This window comes from Salmo salar, chromosome ssa28 (assembly GCF_905237065.1).
Source record: "Salmo salar chromosome ssa28, Ssal_v3.1, whole genome shotgun sequence".
In the NCBI taxonomy this organism is placed as follows: domain Eukaryota; kingdom Metazoa; phylum Chordata; class Actinopteri; order Salmoniformes; family Salmonidae; genus Salmo; species Salmo salar.
Genome location: NC_059469.1, coordinates 38,689,916 through 38,712,925, shown reverse-complemented (window position 1 = coordinate 38,712,925; position 23,010 = coordinate 38,689,916). Strand labels below are relative to the sequence as shown.

At 48.7% G+C, this 23,010-nt stretch overlaps 1 protein-coding gene across 1 annotated transcript in view; it reads left to right on the top strand.

The window, feature by feature from the left end:
• Positions 1-3,157: 3,157 nt before the first annotated feature.
• The window catches only part of LOC106589972 (protein piccolo-like), a 154,118-nt gene continuing 134,265 nt past the window's right edge, over positions 3,158-23,010 (top strand). The window contains 2 exon segments of the mRNA XM_045710124.1: positions 3,158-7,723; positions 13,042-13,566. Of these exon segments, the coding sequence (XP_045566080.1) occupies positions 3,234-7,723; positions 13,042-13,566 (5,015 nt within the window). The 5' untranslated portion in view covers positions 3,158-3,233.

The following is a 23,010-nucleotide window of genomic DNA, read 5'->3' as shown; positions in this document are numbered from 1 at the left end:
AAAGAGGAGGAGGTTTAGGTGGACTAGAGGAGAGTCTATTGGAGAGTTCTGCAGGAGAGGGACAGAGAGGAACAGCCGTCCACCTCCCGGGGTGGCCAGACACACCCAGGGCTCTTTAATCTACACAGGGATTAAAGGTTCACCTCCACTCCTGGCTAAGGACACAAATACAGAGACGAGGGCTTGATCTGTATCGGACCAGGACTGCAGCAACAACACAGTGTCTCAAAACTCAGTGGGAGAGAGAGTGAACAGAAGGGAGGGAAGAGAGAGAGAGAGAGAGAGAGAGAGAGGGGGCAGCCTGAGCCTGCCCCTAGGACCAACACACTCTCTCCAGCCACGGAGAGAGAGAGAGAGAGGAGATAGAAAAGGAGTCTGGACTACGGACAGTCCCACATCGTCACGGATACCTCTCCCTCTCCCCTCGGGGGGAATCACTGGACGTAATTACCAGGAACACAACAGCGCTGCTACTGCTACCAGATTAGAGAGAGAGGAAGAGGAGGGAGAGGAAGGAGAAATAGGAGGAGGAGGAGGAGGAGGGGTAGCTGGTGGAGGAGAGCAAGTTTCATTGAGCCATTCGACAGCGGCGGGCCCCGGACTCTACCAGCGCTGACGTTCCTGTTCCTGTTAACTCACTACTACCGTCGCAGTGCTGCTGGGGTGATCTCATCATACCCTCCCCTACCTTAGCTACCGCTGACAGCATCACCTCTGCTGATCAGGTCTGTCTCTCTGTCTCTCTCTCTCTCTCTCTCTCTCTCACTCCACCGATACAGTGGCAGGACAACAGAGATTCAGCTCTGTCATCTCTCCCTCCCCTCCCTCTTTCTTTCTCCCTCTCACTCTGTCCATCCAGCAAAAAGACAACAGAGATTCAGCTCTCTCATCTCTCTCTCTCTCTCTCTCTCTTCTTCACTCTCAACTCAGCACCACTACTGAACAAGAACAAAGTAGTCTGTGTCTCCCTCAGCTTCTCAGGCAACCAGGAAACAGAGATTCAGCTCTCCTCTCATCTCCACTCTCCTCTCATCTCTCTGCTGAGCACAACGAGTCCCAGGACAGCAACAACACAAAGAGAGGCACAGAGACCAAGGAGTCAGCAGATGAGCTACTTTGTCTCAAACAGAGCCTGAGTCTGAAGTCAGAAGAGAAAGGAGGAGGACCCACAGCACCTGTCCTAGGTGTTAGAGACCAGTCTCAGTCACAGGGCTCCGACAGCAGCGCAGAAGGAGGCACAGAGACTGAGGACAGTCTCAAACAGAGCCAGGAGAGAAAGAAGAAATCAAACATTTTAGGACCTGTCCTAAAACAACTAAGAGCCGTCTCCATCTCAGCCACAGAGACCAAGAGAGAGAGAGAGAGACAGGGAAGGATCCCAGCTACCTTCTCTTTTACCTCACCTCAGCCTCCGCTGGTCTTTCAGTTACAGCAGAGCTCGGCTTCAGTTGTGGAGCTACAATCAACAGGTCCACATCAACCACACCGGCAACACCTCAGAGGCTAAGGTTTCTGAGAGAGAAACTACACTCCTCAGGTCAGTACAACCTCAGTCTTAAGACAGTGGTAGTGGTGTAGTGGAACCCTTCACTATGTCTGGAGTTATTAAGGTGTTCCAACTAGCTGTGAGGGGCAACAGGAAACTGTTTTTCAATGACGCAGTGAAAGCTGATGATAGCTCCTCTATGAGCCTCCATGATGTTTCTGTCTCCCAACCTGCTACTGGACTGGACTTTGCCTTCCTGCCTCCACTGAATGTGCACGAGAACCTTCACCACCCAGTGAGTGAGGCTAGCTTCACCTCACACAACTTCCTCAGCGTCAAGAAGCCAGAGACCCCACCACCACAAAACCTGACCCGACCACAGCCAGCTCTGCCTGGGGACGGACCACTAACCCTGACCCCACCACAGCCAGCTCTGCCTGGGGACGGACCACTAACCCTAACCCCACCACAGCCAGCTCTGCCTGGGGACAGACCACCACAAAACCTGACCCGACCACAGCCAGCTCTGCCTGGGGACGGACCACCAACCCTGACCCCACCACAGCCAGCTCTGCCTGGGGACAGACCACCACAAAACCTGACCCGACCACAGCCAGCTCTGCCTGGGGACGGACCACCAACCCTGACCCCACCACAGCCAGCTCTGCCTGGGGACAGACCACCACAAAACCTGACCCGACCACAGCCAGCTCTGCCTGGGGACGAACCACCAACCCTGACCCCACCACAGCCAGCTCTGCCTGGGGACAGACCCCTAACCCTGACCCCTCCTGACCTCCTTAGGGAGCCTAAGGAGAAGACCCAGACAAGTAGAACGGTTAAAGGGTCAGAGGTCAAGGTCTCAGAGAGAGAAAAGGAGGATGGAGAAAATCAGAATGGTGGAAGGAAGCATGGAGGAACCTCCTCTCCACTAACTACTCTCAGTATACTTTCTGGTGAACCTGCCCCAGACCCAGACCCAGTCCCAGACCTAGACCCAGATCCAGACTCAGTCCCAGACCCAGACTCAGTCCCAGACCCAGACCCAGTCCCAGACTCAGACCCAGTCCCAGTCCCAGACCCAGACTCAGTCCCAGACTCAGTCCCAGTCTCGGTCCCAGACCCAGAATCAGACCCAGTCCCACACTCAGACCCAGTCCCAGACCCAGACCCAGTCCCAGACTCAGTCCCAGACCCAGACTCAGTCCCAGACTCAGTCCCAGTCCCAGACCCAGACTCAGTCCCAGACCCAGACCCAGTCCCAGACTCAGACCCAGTCCCAGTCCCAGACCCAGACTCAGTCCCAGACTCAGTCCCAGTCTCGGTCCCAGACCCAGACTCAGACCCAGTCCCACACTCAGACCCAGTCCCAGACCCAGACCCAGTCCCAGACTCAGTCCCAGACCCAGACTCAGTCCCAGACTCAGTCCCAGTCCCAGTCCCAGACTCAGTCCCAGTCCCAGACCCAGACCCAGTCCCGGACTCAATCCCAGACCCAGACTCAGTCCCAGACTCAGTCCCAGTCCCAGTCCCAGACTCAGTCCCAGACCCAGTCCCAGTCCCAGACCCAGACTCAGCCCCAGTCCCAGTCCCATACTCAGTCCCAGACTCAGTCCCAGTCCCAGTCCCAGACTCAGTCCCAGACCCAGTCCCAGTCCCAGACCCAGACTCAGTCCCAGTCCCATACTCAGTCCCAGACTCAGAACAGGCAGATATCAAAATTCCTAACCAGTCTTCTTTAGATCCTATGAAAGGTAAAGAGGGGCCTCAGAGTTCCAGAGACTCTCCCTCTGAGTCTGAGACTGTGCCTGTTGCTAAGCCTGGATCTGAGCCAGTCACTAAGGCTCTTGTTCCAGCGGAAACTGTCTTTGACCTGCCCTCCGTTTCACTGAGTGATCAGTCTGATAGTAATGAGCTCATAAAGATACTGAAGCGTCCAGGTCCCATGCTGAGTCACTTGGAGTTCATCAATGACTGTGACGTTTCACCTCCTGGACTCTGGGACTGTCATGGTGGCGGTCACTATGACAGCATTGCACTTCCTGATCATGTGACAGGGGAAATGACATCACTTCCTGATCATGTGACAGGGGAAATGAGACAGGCAGCATCTATAATACTGGATTCAGAGTACAGAGATTACCTGAGACACAGGGAGGACGAGTATGAAACTGGTGACTGTGGTGACAAAGGACCACTGGCTGAAAAGGTTAAAGGGAAGGTTGGCGAGAAGCTTCTAGAACAAGTCTCCATCTCTGAATCACCATCTCAGCCTCAGGCTACAACAGTATCAACAGCTGGATATGATAACACCATTCCCCTACATGTATTTAACATTGGAGCTGAGTCCGAGGTAGAAGAGCCTGTCAGGGTAAATCTATTCCGTAGTGCTGTGTCTATTGAAGATGATGTCATCAATGTGGGTTTGTCCGTTAACGATGACAGCCCAACACCCAGTGCTGAGCAGCCAATCAGCAGCCAGCCTCATGATGTAAACACAGAGGACAAACGGGGAGACAAACAGAAAGACGAGAGGAAGAGGAAGGACGAGAGGAGACAAAATGAAACGGAAGACGAAGACAAAAAGGGAGATCAGAATCTCTCTCACAAACGACAGGAAATAGAGGAGGATGACAAGCAGAAAGGAAAATGGAATCAGCCGAGTAAACAACAAGAGAGTAGTGAGACTGATAAAAAAACAGGACAGGAAATCCGAGGCACCAGATATCATTCAGAACAGAAAGAGACACAGATAGAGTCACAAATAGTGTCTGTGCTGGACCAGAGAGACGAGAATAGTGGAAGACCAGGTAAAGGAGAGGAGAAGGCTGTGGCCTCATTTAACCCCCGCCTGGCTCCTCCAGGGTCGTCTAAGGACGTGTTATGTTGCAGTGGAGACTCTTTCCATTTATCCTCTCCCTCTGTGTTAGAACAAAGTCTCTACCCCATGCTGCCTGTGCCAGCAACAGTACCAACAGAACCCTGCGCTGAGAGGGACCCCTCTGTACCTGATTTGACTGAAAATGCAGCTCTTATTCAATCAGATTCAGCGATTCTTCCAAAACGTTTCGCTCAGCAACAAGAACATGAAGAGCAGCAGGAGAGGCCAGGATCCAGTCCTGCCTCAGACAACATATCAGACGGTTTAGAAACAGACGACGAACGCACAGCGTTACTCACAACTTCACCACTACTGCCGGGGGTAACACAGGGAACAGAGAGGACCCTGGGAGGTTTGCGTCAGGGAGAGAACAGGAAGTCAGGTGATGGCAGCTATGTCACCGATGGAGGGAAAGGTGGAGAAATAGGTGGAGAGAAAGATGGAGAGAAAGGACCAGACACAGAGGAGGGAGAGGGGGAAAGGACTTATACTGTAGAGGACTATAGTTTCAACCGTGGTCATGAAGGAATCAATATATCACCTCATAGTCACCATCGTTTCATTTTAGACTGGGATAGTGGGGATGTTGAGAGAGACAGCAACACAGGGACTGTAGTTAAAGTCCCTGCTGGTAGGGAAAAAAGACAGGACACAGATAAAAACCAAAGCACCGGACCAGGAGAAGTCACCGTCCTGTCTGATTCCGTCAGTTCAGATCTCGAGGGTCTGTCGATGAAGGAGCGTGTGGAGGTTAAAGGTCAGAGAATTGACGCTATAACACCGGTTTGTGAAGACGGACACAGCGAAACAGAGACCGCAGAGAACTCTGCAGCCCCTGTCGGAACGGATTCACACCGAGACGAAACCACACCGCTGGAATGTCCCGTCTCATCGTCCTTATGTTCACAGGGAAGGGTCAGCAGCGAGGGGCACGGGGTTCACAAGGAGGAGAACATAATACGTAATCCAGAAAAGGGGGCCAAACCTAACCCAGTCTCAGACCACCAGACCAAAGGTACTGTCCCTGTCAAACTGATCCCAGACCAGTTCACAGACACTCCTGTCATAATGGCTGACTCTCACCCTGTCCAGGTCAATATCGAAGCCTCTGTACAGGATGCAGAATACAACGCAGTTGAACCATTGTCGGTTCATGACGTGGTCAAAACCAGAAACATTAGTGGAACTCAGGAGAGTCCTGATCGAAATGACGACCGTGATCCTGAGCCTCGTGTGGTCCAGAAGGCCTTCAGCACGACAACAACAACAACCACAGAAAGCCCCACAGCAGTACAACTAGCTGACTCAGAGAGAGAGGCCACAGAAAGCCCCACAGCAGTACAACTAGCTGCCTCAGAGAGAGAGGCCGCAGAAAGCCCCACAGCAGTACAACTAGCTGACTCAGAGAGAGAGGCCGCAGAAAGCCCCACAGTAATACAACTAGCTGCCTCAGAGAGAGAGGCCGCAGAAAGCCCCACAGTAATACAACTAGCTGCCTCAGAGAGAGAGGCCACAGAAAGCCCCACAGTAATACAACTAGCTGCCTCAGAGAGAAAGGCCACAGAAAGCCCCACAGTAATACAACTAGCTGCCTCAGAGAGAGAGGCCGCAGAAAGCCCCACAGCAGTACAACTAGCTGCCTCAGAGAGAGAGGCCGCAGAAAGCCCCACAGTAATACAACTAGCTGCCTCAGAGAGAGAGGCCGCAGAAAGCCCCACAGCAGTACAACTAGCTGCCTCAGAGAGAGAGGCCACAGAAAGCCCCACAGCAGTACAACTAGCTGCCTCAGAGAGAGAGGCCACAGAAAGCCCCACAGCAGTACAACTAGCTGACTCAGAGAGAGAGGCCACAGAAAGCCCCACAGCAGTACAACTAGCTGACTCAGAGAGAGAGGCCACAGAAAGCCCCACAGCAGTACAACTAGCTGACTCAGAGAGAGAGGCCGCAGAAAGCCCCACAGCAGTACAACTAGCTGACTCAGAGAGAGAGGCCACAGAAAGCCCCACAGTAATACAACTAGCTGACTCAGAGAGAAAGGCCACAGAAAGCCCCACAGTAATACAACTAGCTGACTCAGAGAGAGAGGCCAAAGAAAGCCCCACAGTAATACAACTAGCTGACTCAGAGAGAGAGGCCACAGAAAGCCCCACAGTAATACAACTAGCTGACTCAGAGAGAGAGGCCACAGAAAGCCCCACAGTAATACAACTAGCTGACTCAGAGAGAGAGGCCGCAGAAAGCCCCACAGTAATACAACTAGCTGCCTCAGAGAGAGAGGCCACAGAGGAGAATATTGAGGCCTTGAACAGGAAGAAAGAGAGGAAACAAAAGCAGAAGAAAAAGAAGGAGGAAAAACAGACTGGTTCTACCCCAGAACAGACTGGTTCTACCCCAGAACAGACTGGTTCTACCCCAGAACAGACTGGTTCTACCCCAGAACAGACTGGTTCTACCCCAGAACAGACTGGTCCTACCCCAGAACAGACTGGTTCTACCCCAGAACAGACTGGTTCTACCCCAGAACAGACTGGTCCAACCCCAGAACAGACTGGTTCTACCCCAGAACAGACTGGTCCTACCCCAGAACAGACGGGTTCTACCCCAGAACAGACTGGTCCTACCCCAGAACAGACTGGTTCTACCCCAGAACAGACTGGTTCTACCCCAGAACAGACGGGTTCTACCCCAGAACAGACTGGTTCTACCCCAGAACAGACTGGTTCTACCCCAGAACAGACTGGTTCTACCCCAGAACAGACTGGTCCCACCCCAGAACAGACTGGTTCTACCCCAGAACAGACTGGTCCTACCCCAGAACAGACTGGTCCTACCCCAGAACAGACTGGTCCAACCCCAGAACAGACTGGTCCTACCCCAGAACAGACTGGTCCTACCCCAGAACAGACTGGTCCTACCCCAGAACAGACTGGTTCTACCCCAGAACAGACTGGTCCTACCCCAGAACAGACTGGTCCTACCCCAGAACAGACTGGTTCTACCCCAGAACAGACGGGTTCTACCCCAGAACAGACGGGTTCTACCCCAGAACAGACTGGTTCTACCCCAGAACAGACTGGTTCTACCCCAGAACAGACTGGTCCCACCCCAGAACAGACTGGTTCTACCCCAGAACAGACTGGTTCTACCCCAGAACAGACTGGTCCCACCCCAGAACAGACTGGTTCTACCCCAGAACAGACTGGTCCAACCCCAGAACAGAAAGAGATGTCAGTTACTGGGTCTACCACAGAACCACAGACAGAACCACAGATAGACCGGTTGGCTGCTCTCAGATCCGTCTCTCAGTCCGACCAACAGAACACAATGCAGTCACCTGAGAGAACTGCAGCACCCAGGTACTGCATTCTGCACTGTACATAGAGAGAGAGTGTGTGTGTGTGTGTGTGTGTGTGTGTGTGTGTGTGTGTGTGTGTGTGTGTGTGTGTGTGTGTGTGTGTGTGTGTGTACGTGTTTGTGTTTGTGTTGACTTAGGGAGTGATTTTGTTTACGACTGTGTTGTTTTCTGTTGTTACACAGCCTTTTTCTAATTGTCGTTATCACGGTCTATAACGCTCCTCCGTCAATCCCTCTGTAGGCTTATTAAGGGTTTATTTTGTAAATACGGGTTACAGCTTCAGAAAGGACAACGCCAAGCCTGTTCATTTCTTATTATATGATCATAAACTATAGTTACGCTGTACATCCCAGGGATGTTGAAACATGAGTGTTGTGATGGAATCAGAGAGGACAGTTTGTTATAAATACATCCCCCTCTCACATATCACAGTCATCATTCAGTAGCGTTAGCATACTACAGAAACACACACCTACCTACACGTTATGTATTTATAACTATGGAGAGAGGCATTGTGGGCTTTTCAATAATGCCTCTCACCAGCAGATCTTGGAAACTTTCTCTTTTCTGGTTGAAAAAGAGAAAATGTCTGCTGTTTAAAATTATCACATTTTATGGACATTTTAAAAGAAGTTTGTTAAATTATATATATATTGTTTGTCATTTTGATATTTAAATTGTTTCTAGTAAGTGAATATCTCAGGAATAGTTGTCAGTACTGACGTATTTTATTCCCCGTAAATAAGAGCTATGTTTTCCACCTCCTGTACCCATTGACTGTAATGTTAATGTTTCCACCTACTGTACCCATTGACTGTAATGATAACCTCTCTAGGGTAGGGGGCAGTATTTTCACATCCGGATAAAAAACGTACCCGATTTAATCTGGTTATTACTCCTGCCCAGAAACTAGAATATGCATATAATTGTTTGATTTGGATAGAAAACACCCTAAAGTTTCTAAAACTGTTTGAATGGTGTCTGTGAGTATAACAGAACTCATATGTCAGGCCAAAACCTGAGAAGATTCTGGACAGGAAGTGCCTTCTCTGACCATTTCTTGGTCTTCTATACCCTCTTTATCAAAAACAGAGGATCTCTGCTGTAACGTGACATTTTCTAAGGCTCCCATAGGCTCTCAGAAGGCACCAGAACGTTGAATGATGACTCTTCAGTCCCTGGCTGAAAAACAATAGCGCATTTGGATAGTGGTCGATCTGAGAACAATGAGACGGGGGTGCGCGTGCACGTGAAGAGTCCATTTTCTTCTTTGAGTCTTTGAACGAATACGACGTCTCCCGGTCGGAATATTATCACTATTTTACGAGAAAAATCGCATAAAAATTGAATTTAAACAGCGTTTGACATGCTTCGAAGTACGGTAATGGAATATTTTGAATTTTTTTGTCACGACATGCGTCCGCGCGTCACCGTTCGGATAGTGTCTTGAACGCAAGAACAAAACAGAGGATATTTGAACATAACTATGGATTATTTTGAACCAAAACAACATTTGTGGATGAAGTAGAAGTCCTGGGAGTGCATTCTGACGAAGAACAGCAAAGGTAATCCAATTTTTCTTATAGTAATTCTGAGTTTAGTGAACGCCAAACTTGGTGGGTGTCAAATTAGCTAGCCCGTGATGGCGAGCTATCTACTCAGAATATTGCAAAATGTGCTTTTGCCGAAAAGCTATTTTAAAATCTGACACCGCGCTTGCATAAAGGAGTTCTGTATCTATAATTCTTAAAACAATTGTTATGTTTTTTGTGAACGTTTATCGTGAGTAATTTAGTAAATTCACCGGAAGTTTTCGGTATGTTTGCTAGTTCTGAACGTCACATGCTAATGTAAAAAGCTGTTTTTTGATATAAATATGAACTTGATTGAACAAAACATGCATGTATTGTATAACATAATGTCATAGGAGTGTCATCTGATGAAGATCATCAAAGGTTAGTGCTGCATTTAGCTGTGGTTTTGGTTTTTGTGACATTATATGCTAGCTTGAAAAATGGGTGTCTGATTATTTCTGGCTGGGTACTCTCCTGACATAATCTAATGTTTTGCTTTCGTTGTAAAGCCTTTTTGAAATCGGGCAATGTGGTTAGATTAACGAGAGTCTTGTCTTTAAAATGGTGTAAAATAGTAATATGTTTGAGAAATTGAAGTAAAAGCATTTCTAAGGTATTTGAATATCGCGCCACTCGATTCCACTGGCTGTTGACTAGGTGGGACGATTTCGTCTCACATACCCGAGAGAGGTTAATGTTTTCCACCTACTGTACCCATTGACTGTAATGTTAATGTTTTCAATGTACTGTACCCATTGACTGTAATGTTAATGTTTTCACCTACTGTACCCATTGACTGTAATGTTAATGTTTCTTACCTCCTGTACCCATTGATTGTAATGTTAATGTTTTCACCTACTGTACCCATTGACTGTAATGTTAATGTTTTCAACCTACTGTACCCATTGACTGTAATGTTAATGTTTTCCCCCTCCTGTACCCATTGACTGTAATGTTAATGTTTTCACCTACTGTACCCATTGACTGTAATGTTAATGTTTCTTACCTCCTGTACCCATTGATTGTAATGTTAATGTTTCCACCTCCTGTACCCATTGATTGTAATGTTAATGTTTTCTACCTCCTGTACCCATTGACTGTAATGTTAATGTTTCCACCTCCTGTACCCATTGACTGTAATGTTAATGTTTTCACCTACTGTACCCATTGACTGTAATGTTAATGTTTTCACCTACTGTACCCATTGACTGTAATGTTAATGTTTTCATATTTATTTTTTTTCACCCCAAAACGTATGTTATGTAAAAAAAAATATATATAAATCCTCAAACTAATAAATTCCCCACACACACAATGCGGACTGCGGAGATCATTTTTAAAAACGTTTTAGAGTTAATTTAGTGCAATTCTACACGTTTTGCAATGGGGTGTAGAGATAATGCTGCAGTTTTAAAGCAAGTTTGCTGAAACTCTACTCATTTTGCCATGGGGCGGAGAGTAAAATGAGTTGTTTTACAGCTACACTGCCTTCTGAAAGTATTCACACCCCTTTACTTATTCCACATTTTTGTTGTTACAGCTTGAATTCAAAATGGTATAAATATATATTTTATCTGTCACCCATCTACACACAATACCTCATAATGACAAATTGAAAACATGTTTTTAGAAATGTTTGTGAAGGTATTGAAAATGAAATACAGAAATATCTAATTTACATAACTATTTACATCCCTGAATAAATACATGTTAGAATCACCTTTGGCAGTGATTACAGCTGTGAGGCTTTCTGGGTAAGTCTCTAAGAGCTTTGCACACCTGGATTGTAAAATATTTGCACATTAATATAAAAAAAAAATCTTCAAGCTCTGTCAAGTTGGTGGTTGATCATTGCTAGACAGCCATTTTCAAGTCTTGCAATAGATTTGTCAAGCTGGTTTAAGTCAAAGTTGTAACTTGGCCACTCAAGAACATTCAATGTCATCTTGGTAAGCAACTCCAGTGTATATTTGGCCTTGTGTTTTAGGTTATTGTCTTGCTGAAAGGTGAATTTGTCTCCCCGTGTCTGTTGGAAAGCAGACTGAACCAGGTTTACCTCTAGGATTTTGTCTGTGCTTAACTCTATTCTGTTTCTTTTTATCCTAAAACACTCCCTAGTCCTTGCCGGTGACAAGCATACCCATAACCTGATGCAGTCACCACCATGCTTGAAAATATGAAGAGTGGTACTCAGTGAAGTGTTGTGCTGAATTTGCTCCAAACATAATGCTTTGTATTCAGGACATAAAGTTAATTTCTTTGCCACAATTATTTCCTTCTTTTCACTCTGTCGTTTAGGTTAGTATTGTGGAGTAACTACATTATTGATCTATCCTCAGTTTTTCTCCCATTACAACCATTGAACTCTGTAACTGTTTTAAAATTCACCATTGACCTCGTGTGGAAATCCCTGAGCGGTTTCCTTTCTCTCCGCCAACTGAGTTAGGAAGGACGCCTGTATCTTTGTAGTGACTGGGTGAATTGAGTGCACTACATACGGAATAGGTTGCAATTTGTGATTCAGCCTCTGTGGTTGAATTATAATGGAGGTCAATGGAGAGAACTGTAGTACTATTATATCCAATGGGTTGACATCAGTAGTGACATCTCCCCTGTCCTCTGGGACTAGAATAGGGCTATTCTCACAGGGGAGAATGCAGCCATTGTTGTTTCACTGTTGAAACAACAACAAACACACACACACACACACACACACACACACACACACACACACACACACACACACACACACACACACACACACACACACACACACACACACACACACACACACACACACACACACACATACATCTAGGCAGAGTTGCAAAGAAAAAGACATATCTCAGACTGGCCAATAAAAATAAAAGATTAAGATGGGCAAAAGAACACAGACTGAACAGAGGAGCTCTGCCTAGAAGGCCAGCATCCTGGAGTCGCCTCTTCACTATTGACGTTGAGACTATTTTTTTGAGGGTACTATTTAATGAAGCTGCCAGTTGAGGACTTGTGAGGCGTCTGTTTCTCAAACTAGACACTCTAATGTACTTGTCCTCTTGCTCAGTTGTGCCCCGGGGCCTCCCACTCCTCTTTCTATTCTGGTTAGAGCCAGTTTGCGCTGTTCTGTGAAGGGAGTAGTACACAGCGTTGTACGAGATCTTCAGTTTCTTGGCAATTTCTCACATGAAATAGCCTTCATTTCTCAGAACAAGAATAGACTGATGAGTTTCAGAAGAAAGTTCTTTGTTTCTGGCCCTTTTGAGCCTGTAATCGAACCCACAAATGCTGATGCTCCAGATACTCAACTAGTCTAAAGAAGGCAAGTTTTATTGCTTCTTTAATCAGACAACAATTTTCAGCTGTGCTAACATAACTGCAAAAGGGTTTTCTAATGATCAAATAGCCTTTTTAAAGTGATAAACTTGGATTAGCTAACACAACGTGCCATTGGAACACAGGAGTGATGGTTGCTGATAATGGGCCTCTGTACGCCTATGTAGATATTCCATTAAAAATCAGCCGTTTCCAGCTACAATAGTCATTAAGAACATTAACAATATCTACACTGTATTTCTGATCAATTTGATGTTATTTTAATGGACCAAAAATGTGCTTTTTTCAAATACAAGGACATTTCTAAATGACCCCAAACTTTTGAACGATAGTGTATATGTATTCTATATGTTTTCCATATATGACAACAATATTACCTCTGTCTCATTTTAAACCCTCTGCTCCTTTTCAGAACCTTCCAGCCTCTGGAGCCTTTGGAGTCTCCTGTAGCAGAGTTTCATACCCTCTCTGAAGAGGCAGCCACCCCTCTGGGCCAGAGAGAAGACACACTAGCGAAGGAAGAGGAGCTACCAGGACAGGAGAAGACATTTCCTCTACCAGGACAGGAGCTACCAGGACAGGAGAAGACCTTTCCTCTACCAGGACAGGAGCTACCAGGACAGGAGAAGACCTTTCCTCTACCAGGACAGGAGCTACCAGGACAGGAGAAGACCTTTCCTCCACCAGGACAGGAGCTACCAGGACAGGAGAAACCAGAACAGGAGAAGACCTTTCCTCCACCACGACAGGAGAAGACCTTTCCTCCACCAGGACAGGAGCTACCAGGACAGGAGAAGACATTTCCTCCACCAGGACAAGAGAAGACCTTTCCTCCACCAGGACAGAAGCTACCAGGACAGGAGAAGACATTTCCTCCACCAGGACAGGAGCTACCAGGACAAGAGAAGACCATTCCTCTACCAGGGCAGGACAATGGGTGAGTTCACAGACCCATGACTAACATCATAGCTCTTCAGATATGTCTTTCTTCTCTTTCCTTTTCAGGTTGATGAAGCCTGGTCTTTGTTGTCTAATGGGCAGCAGCTACAGTAATTAGGCTCTCTCTCTGTCTGTCTGTCTGTCTGTCTGTCTGTCTGTCTGTCTGTCTGTCTGTCTGTCTGTCTGTCTGTCTGTCTGTCTGTCTGTCTGTCTGTCTGTCTGTCTGTCTGTCTGTCTGTCTGTCTGTCTGTCTGTCTGTCTGTCTGTCTGTCTGTCTGTCTGTCTGTCTGTCTCACTGAGGAACAACATTTGTATTTGTATTTATTATAGATCCCCATTAGCTGCTGCCTCAGGCCCCTAATCCACCATCACCACATATCTACAGTCGTGGCCAAAAGTTTTGAGAATGACACAAATATTAATTTTCACAAAGTCTGCTGCTTCAGTGTCTTTAGATATTTTTGTCAGATGTTACTATGGAATACTGAAGTATAATTACAAGCACTTCATAAGTGTCAACGGCTTTTATTGACAATTACACGAAGTTGATGCAAAGAGTCAATATTTGCAGTGTTGTCCCTTCTTTTTCAAGACCTCTGCAATCCGCCCTGGCATGCTGTCAATTAACTTCTGGGCCACATCCTGACTGATGGCAGCCCATTCTTGCATAATCAATGCTTGGAGTTTGTCAGAATTTGTGGGTTTTCGTTTGTCCACCCGCCTCTTGAGGATTGACCACAAGTTCGCAATGTGATTAAGGTCTGGGGAGCTTCCTGGCCATGGACCCAAAATATTGATGTTTTGTTCCCCGAGCCACTTAGCCTTATGGCAAAGTGCTCCATCATGCTGGAAAAGGCATTGTTCGTCACTAAACTGTTCCTGGATGGTTGGGAGAAGTTGCTCTCGGAGGATGAGTTGTTACAATTCTTTATTCATGGTGTGTTCTTCGGCAAAATTGTGAGTGAGACCACTCCCTTGGCTGAGAAGCAACCCCACACATGAATGGTCTCAGGATGCTTTACTGTTGGCATGACACAGGACTGATGGTAGCGCTCACCTTGTCTTCTCCGGACAAGCTTTTTTCCGGATGCCCCAAACAATCGGAAAGGGGATTCATCAGAGAAAATGACTTTACCCCAGTCCTCAGCAGTCCAATCCCTGTACCTTTTGCAGAAAATCAGTCTGTCCCTGATGTTTTTCCTGGAGAGAAGTGGCTTCTTTGTTGCCCTTCTTGACACCAGGCCATCCTCCAAAAGGCAAGGCCATGCTCACTGAGTCTGTACATAGTCGAAGCTTTGGGTCAGTCACAGTGGTCAGGTATTCCAGTTCGCTCTGTTTTTTCTTCAAAGACCTCTGCATTTGGGGAGGCTGTGAAATTCTCCTGCCATTGTTGGGCTCAAGGGCTTTGACACCTCTCACTTCACACCTCAGTGCTAATTGAAGTTGCAGTCAGAGCTGTTCTGTCCTAGCAAGCTGGGTAGCATTAATTTAGCATTCAGTCCATATGAAGTAAATGCATTTTTTATTCTTGGCTTTAAAAGTAGCTTCAGACTAAATATTACTCTCTCCGTTCCAGGTTGGATGGTGTTTTCAGGTTTCTGTTGTGCTTCTTTTGCTGGTCGTTGGTTTGCCAGAGCATTTGCTGTATAGCCCTTGGGAATAAGAATCTTTGGTAGTAGGAATCCTTCCAGGTAATTTTGTCCAAAATCAGGTTGTTGGTTTGAAGTTTTGATTTGGAGTGAAGGTTATGTTGTGGAGGGTAATATCATGTATATGTGCTTAAAAAAAAATCAAACTTCATCCAACTCTAAATCTATATTGTTGTAAAAACATGCTGAAAAATTCAGGAGCTCAACTGCTCATGACCTCTCTCTCTTCTCTCTCTCTCTCTCTCTCTCTCTCTCTCTCTCTCTCTCTCTCTCTCTCTGTCTGTTTCTCGCTATGTCTGTGGTGTATATAATAATCTCGTTAGTGGAAACAAAGACTGTTCTCAGAGAGGAAGAGAGAGGAGGAGAGACGGAGTGAGGGGAGGGAGGAGAGGACGGGGCGAGGGGAGGGAGAGGAGTAGAAGACAGGGTGGTGAGGGGATGGAGATAGGAGAGGACAGGAGGGCGAGGGGAGGGAGAGAGACGAAATAATACAAACAGATAGATATGATATGTAGATTATTACTTTATGCACTATACTCCATGTACAGTTGAAGTCGGAAGTTTACATACACTTATGTTGGAGTCATTAAAACTCATATTTCAACCACTCCACAAATTTCTTGTTAACAAACTATAGTTTTGGCAAGTCGGTTAGGACATCTACTTTGTGCAGGACACAAGTAATTTTTCCAACAATTGTTTACAGAGAGATTATTTCACTTATAATTCACTGTATTACAATTCCAGTGGGTCAGAAGTTTACATACACTAAGTTGACTGTGCCTTTTTTGTCATGGCTTTAGAAGCTTCTGATAGGCTAATTGACATCATTTGTCACGATTCCCACCGACGGTGGCGCCCCCTCCTGCTCGGGTGGCGCTCGGCGGTCGTCGTCACCGGCCTATTAGCTGCCACCGATTCCCTTTTGCTTTTCCCTTTTTTTATTTTGTGACACCTGTGGTCAATTAGCCATTAGAGGGGCTATTTAGTTTAGCTGGCCCGCTCCTGTTCGTGCGGGATTAATGATTGTTTCTTGTGTGACGGCTTGTGTTCATGTCGACGTTGTTGTACGCCGCATGTATTTTCTCCCCTGTGTGTGGGAACATTTGTTTTTTTTTGGTGAGTGTATATTAAAAACACCACTACCCTGTGTTCGCTGGTTCCTGCGCCTCATTCCTCCTCCACAATTACCAAGCCTTAACAGAATCCCGCACCACGATAGAAGGCATGGAATCAGCGGGAGCAGCGGCCACTCCTCTGCCCTCGATGGAGGAACGCGTACTCCACCACACGACAGTCCTCCATTGCATCGGATCGGCAATGGACCAGATGATGGAGAGGATGGACAGATGGGAGAGAAGTGGTATCCTCTCTCCACCTCCACCTGCCCCGATACAGCCATCTTCGCCTCCCATGACGTCTGGCTCTGGCGCGCTTCGTCTGGCGCTCCCGAGGGAGTACGATGGGGCGGCGGCTGGGTGCCAGGGGTTTTTGCTCCAGCTTGAGCTGTACCTGGCCACCGTTAGACCTGCTCCCACGGGGGAGGAGAGCGTGAGTGCCCTCGTTTCCTGCCTGACGGGCAGAGCTCTGGAGTGGGCTAATGCGGTCTGGAACGGTCCAGACTCGGCGAGGGACCACTACCCGGAGTTCACCCGCCGCTTTCGGGCCGTGTTCGACCACCCTCCGGAAGGAAGAGCGGCGGGTGAACGGCTGTTCCACCTCAGGCAGGAGACGAGGAGTGCCCAGGACTTCGCGCTGGACTTCAGGACCTTGGCTGCTGGGGCGGGGTGGAACGACAGGGCCCTCGCAGACCACTACCGCTGCAGTCTCCGGGCGGACGTCCGCAGGGAGCTGGCCTGTCGGGACACAGCTCTGTCCCTGGACGAACTGATAGATATGTCCATACGACTGGACAACTTGCTGGCTGCCCGCGGGCGTTCGGAGAGGGTCCTGCCTGTTCCACCCCCGTGCACCCCCGCCCCTACCCCTATGGAGGTAGGGGGGGCCGTGCCAAGGGGCACCGGAGGAGGTGGCTCCTCCTGCACCAGCTGTGGTCGGAGAGGACACACGGCCGACCGGTGCCGGAGGAGCCAGTCTGGGAGTCGAGATGGTAGGCAGAACACTTCTCGGTTACCTCAGGTGAGTCAGCACCAGATTCACCCAGAACCCCCTGTTGGTCATGTGTTTTTACCTGTTTTGTTTACTAAATTTTTCCCTCTTCCCAGCATAGGGCGCTAGTCGATTCAGGCGCAGCTGGGAATTTTATGGACCGTGGACTTGCCATTAAGCTGGGCATTCGCGGGTGCCGATAGATTCTCCTTTCCCCGTGCACTCCCTAGATAGCCGACCATTAGGGTCAGGGCTAGTCAGGGAGTCTACGGTGCCACTGGACATGGTAACGCTGGGGAATCATAAGGAACGCATTCGTTTTTTCCTTATTGACTCGCCTGCGTTTCCGGTGGTGCTGGGGGTCCCCTGGCTGGCTGGTCACAATCCCCGTATTTCGTGGAAACAGGGGGTTCTCCAGGGGTGGTCAGAGGAGTGTTCAGGTAGGTGCCTAGGAGTTTCCATAGGTGCCACGTCGGTGGAGAGTCCAGACCAGGTGTCCACCGTGCGCATTCCCCCCGAATACGCCGATTTGGCGATCGCTTTTTGTAAAAAAGAGGGCGACTAAATTACCACCTCATCGACAGGGGGATTGTGCGATAGATCTCCAGGTTAACGCTGCGCTTCCCAGGAGTCACGTGTACCCCTTGTCACAGGAGGAGACGGCGGCTATGGAGACATATGTCACGGAATCCCTGGGACAGGGGTACATTCGGCCCTCCATCTCACCCGCTTCCTCGAGTTTCTTTTTGTGAAGAAAAAGGAGGGAGGTCTGCGTCCGTGCATTGATTACCGAGGTCTAAACGCTATTACGGTGGGGGTTTAGTTACCCACTACCTCTCATCGCTACGGCGGTGGAATCATTTCACGGAGCGCAGTTCTTCACAAAACTGGATCTCAGGAGCGCGTATAACCTGGTGCGTATCAAGAAGGGAGACGAGTGGAAAACCGCCTTTAGTACCACATCGGGCCATTATGAGTACCTCGTCATGCCGTATGGGTTGAAAAATGCTCCAGCCGTCTTTCAATCCTTTGTTGACGAGATTCTCAGGGACCTGCACGGGCAGGGCGTGATTGTATATATCGATGACATTCTGATATATTCCGCCACCCGCTCCGCGCATGTGTCCCTGGTGCGCAAGGTGCTTGGTAGACTGCTGAAGCATGACCTATACGTTAAGGCTGAGAAGTGTGAGTTTTCCAAACGAGCCGTCTCCTTTCTGGGTTATCGCATTTCCACCACGGGGGTGGTGATGGAGTGTGACCGCGTTAAGGCCGTGCGTGATTGGCCGACTCCAACCACGGTGAAGGAGGTGCAGCGGTTTTTAGGCTTTGCCAATTACTACCGGAGGTTTATCCGGGGTTTTGGCCAGGTAGCGGCTCCCATTACCTCACTGCTGAAGGGGGGGCCGGTGCGTTTGCGATGGTCGACGGAGGCGGACGGAGCCTTCAAGAAATTGAAGACGCTGTTCACCGACGCACCCGTGTTGGCGCACCCGGACCCGTCTTTAGCGTTCGTAGTGGAGGTGGACGCATCCGAGGCTGGGGTGGGTGCCGTGCTATCACAGCGCTCGGGTGCGCCATTGAAACTCCGCCCCTGCGCTTTCTTTTCGAAGAAGCTCAGTTCGGCGGAGCGTAACTACGATGTGGGGGACAGGGAGTTGCTAGCAGTGGTTAAAGCTTTGAGGGTGTGGCGGCACTGGCTTGAGGGGGCTAAACACCCCTTTCTCATCTGGACCGACCACCGAAACCTGGAGTACATCCGGGCAGCGAGGAGACTGAATCCACGTCAGGCGAGGTGGGCCATGTTCTTCGCCCGGTTTAGGTTTACCATCTCCTATAGACCGGGTTCCCTAAATACTAAGGCCGACGCGCTGTCCCGTCTCTATGACACGGAGGACCGGCCCATCATTCCAGCGTCTAGGCTGGTGGCACCAGTGGTATGGGAGGTGGACGCGGACATCGAGCGGGCATTGATGTTGGAACCTGCGCCTGCGCAGGTGCCCGTGGGGCGCATGTATGTGCCGCTCGGTGTTCGTGATCGTTTGATTCGGTGGGCGCACACGCTACCTACTGCGGGTCATCCTGGTGAGGCGAGGACAGTGGGGAGTCTAAGGGGGAAGTACTGGTGGCCCACCTTAGCTAAGGACGTGAGGGCCTATGTCTCTTCCTGTTCGGTGTGTGCCCAGAGTAAGGCTCCTAGGCATCTACCAAGAGGGAAGTTACAGCCCCTCCCCGTTCCACAACGACCATGGTCGCACCTGTCCATTGACTTCCTGACAGATCTTCCCCCCTCTCAGGGGAACACGGCGATTCTGGTGGTTGTGGATCGGTTCTCTAAGTCCTGCCGTCTCCTCCCATTGCCTGGTCTCCCTACGGCCCTGCAGACTGCGGAGGCCCTATTTACCCACGTCTTCCGGCACTACGGGGTGCCGGAGGACATTGTCTCTGATCGAGGTTCCCAGTTCACATCCAGGGTCTGGAGAGCGTTTATGGAGCGGCTGGGGGTCTCGGTCAGTTTGACCTCCGGTTATCACCCCGAGAGCAATGGGCAGGCGGAGAGGGTGAACCAGGAGGTGGGCAGGTTCCTGAGGTCGTATTGCCAGGACCGGCCAGGGGAGTGGGCGAGGTATATTCCCTGGGCTGAGTTAGCCCAGAACTCACTTCGCCACTCCTCTACTAACATATCACCCTTTCAGTGTGTGTTAGGTTACCAGCCGGTCCTGGCACCATGGCACCGGAGTCAGACCGAGGCTCCTGCGGTGGAGGACTGGGTCCAGCACTCCAAGGAGACCTGGAGAGCCGTCCAGGACTCACTAAAGGAGGCCAGTGCGTGGCAGAAGAGGAGTGCTGACCGCCACCGCAGTGAGGCGCCCGTGTTCGCACCGGGAGACAGGGTCTGGCTCTCGACCCGGAACCTGCCCCTCCGCGTGCCCTGCCGGAAGCTGGGGCCGCAGTGTGTGGGGCCCTTCAAAGTCCTGAGGAGGATAAACGAGGTGTGTTATCGGTTGCAACTCCCTTCCTATTACCGTATTAACCCCTCGTTTCATGTGTCTCTCCTCAGGCCGGTGGTAGCTGGTCCCCTTCACGAAGATGAGGTGCCGGAGGTCCCTCCGCCCCCTCTGGACATCGGGGGTCCCCGGCGTACAGCGTAAGGGCCATTCTGGACTCGCGACGCCGGGCGAGGGGCCTACAGTACCTCGTGGACTGGGAGGGGTACGGCCCGGAGGAGAGGTGCTGGGTGCCGGCGGCGGACGTCCTGGACCCATCTATGTTGAGGGAGTTCCACCACCTCCGTCCGGATCGCCCTGCCCCTCGCCCTCCGGGTCGACCTCGAGGCCGGTGTCGGCGCGCTGCGGGAGCCGCGCGTCAGGAGGGGGGTACTGTCACGATTCCCACCGACGGTGGCGCCCCCTCCTGCTCGGGTGGCGCTCGCGGTCGTCGTCACCGGCCTATTAGCTGCCACCGATTCCCTTTTGCTTTTCCCTTTTTTATTTTGTGACACCTGTGGTCAATTAGCCATTAGAGGGGCTATTTAGTTTAGCTGGCCCGCTCCTGTTCGTGCGGGATTAATGATTGTTTCTTGTGTGACGGCTTGTGTTCATGTCGACGTTGTTGTACGCCGCATGTATTTTCTCCCCTGTGTGTGGGAACATTTGTTTTTTTTGGTGAGTGTATATTAAAAACACCACTACCCTGTGTTCGCTGGTTCCTGCGCCTCATTCCTCCTCCACAATTACCAAGCCTTAACATCATTTGAGTCAATTGAAGGTGTACCTGTGGATGTATTTCAAGGCCTACCTTCAAACTCAATGCCTCTTTGCTTGACATCATGGGAAAATCAAAAGAAATCAGCCAGGACCTCAGAAAAAACATTGTAGACCTCCACAAGTCTGGTTCATCCTTGGGAGCAATTTCCAAACGCCTGAAGGTACCACGTTCATCTGTACAAACAATAGCACGCAAGTATAAACACCGTGGGACCACACAGCCGTCATACCGCTCAGGAAGGAGACGCGTTCTGTCTCCTAGAGATGAACATACTTTAGTGCGAAAAGTGCAAATCAACCAAAGAACAACAGCAAAGGACCTTTTGAAGATGCTGGAGGAAACAGGTACAAAAGTAACTATATCCACAGTAAAACGAGTCCTATATCGACTGAAAGGCCGCTCAGCAAGGAAGAAGCCACTGCTCCAAAACCGCCATAAAAAAGCTAGACTACGGTTTGAACTGCACACGGGGACAAAGATCGTACTTTTTGGAGAAATGTCCTCTGGTCTGATGAAACAAAAATAGAACTGTTTGGCTATAATGACCATCGTTATGTTTGGAGAAAAAAGGGGGATGCTTGCAAGCCGAAGAACACCATCCCAACTGTGAAGCACGGAGGTGGCAGCATCATGTTGTCGGGGTGCTTTGCTGCAGGAGGGACTGGTGCACTTCACAAAATAGATGGCATCATGAAGAATTTAAATTATGTGGATATATTGAAGCAACATCTCAAAACATCAGTCAGGAAGTTAAAGCTTGGTCGCAAATGGGTCTTCCAAATGGACAATGACCCAAAGCATACTTCCAAAGTTGTGGCAAAATGGCTTAAACCTCTCTGGGGTATGTGGGACGCTAGCGAACAACAGCCAGTGAAATAGCAGGGCGGCACATTCAAAACAACAAAAATCTCATAATTCAAATTTCTCAAACATACAACTATTATATCCCATTTTAAAGATACACTTCTCCTTAATCCAACCACATTGTCCGATTTCAAAAAGGCTTTTCGGCAAAAGCATAACATTAGATTATGTTAGGACAGCGCTGAGACAAGAAAAACCACACAGCCATTTTCCAAGCAAGGCGAGACGTCACAAAAACCAAAAATACAGCTAAAATTAATCACTAACCTTTGATGATCTTCATCAGATGGCACTCATAGGACTTCATGTTACACAATACATGTATGTTTTGCTCGATAAAGTTCATATTTATATCCAAAAACCCCGTTTTACATTGGTGTGTAATGTTCAGAAATGTTTTGCCTCCCAAAAGTTCCGGTGAATGAGCACATCAATTTACAGAAATACTCATCATAAACGTTGATAAAATATTCAACAGCTATTCAAAGAATTATAGATACACTTCTCCTTAATGCAACCGCTGTGTCAGATTTCAAAAAAGCTTTATCCGACCTTCTGAGCCTGAGTAGCAGGCAGTTTACTACGGGCACGCCTTTCATCCGGACGTCAAAATACTGCCCCCTACCCTAGAGAAGTTAAGGACAACAAAGTCAAGGTATTGGAGTGGCCATAACAAAGCCCTGACCTCAATCCTATAGAACATTTGTGGGCAGAACTGAAAAAGCGTGTGCAAGCAAGGAGGTCTACAAACCTGACTCAGTTACACCAGCTCTGTCAGGAGGAATGGGCCAAAATTCACCCAACTTATTGTGGGAAGCTTGTGGAAGGCTACCCAAAATGTTTGACCCAAGTTAAACACTTTAAAGGCAATGCTACCAAACACTAATTGAGTGTATGTAAACTTCTGACCCACTGGGAATGTGATGAAAGAAATAAAAGCTGAAATAAATCATTCTCTCTACTATTATTCTGACATTTCACATTCTTAAAATAAAGTGGTGATCCTAACTGACCTAAGACAGGGAATTGTTACTAGGATTATATGTCAGGAA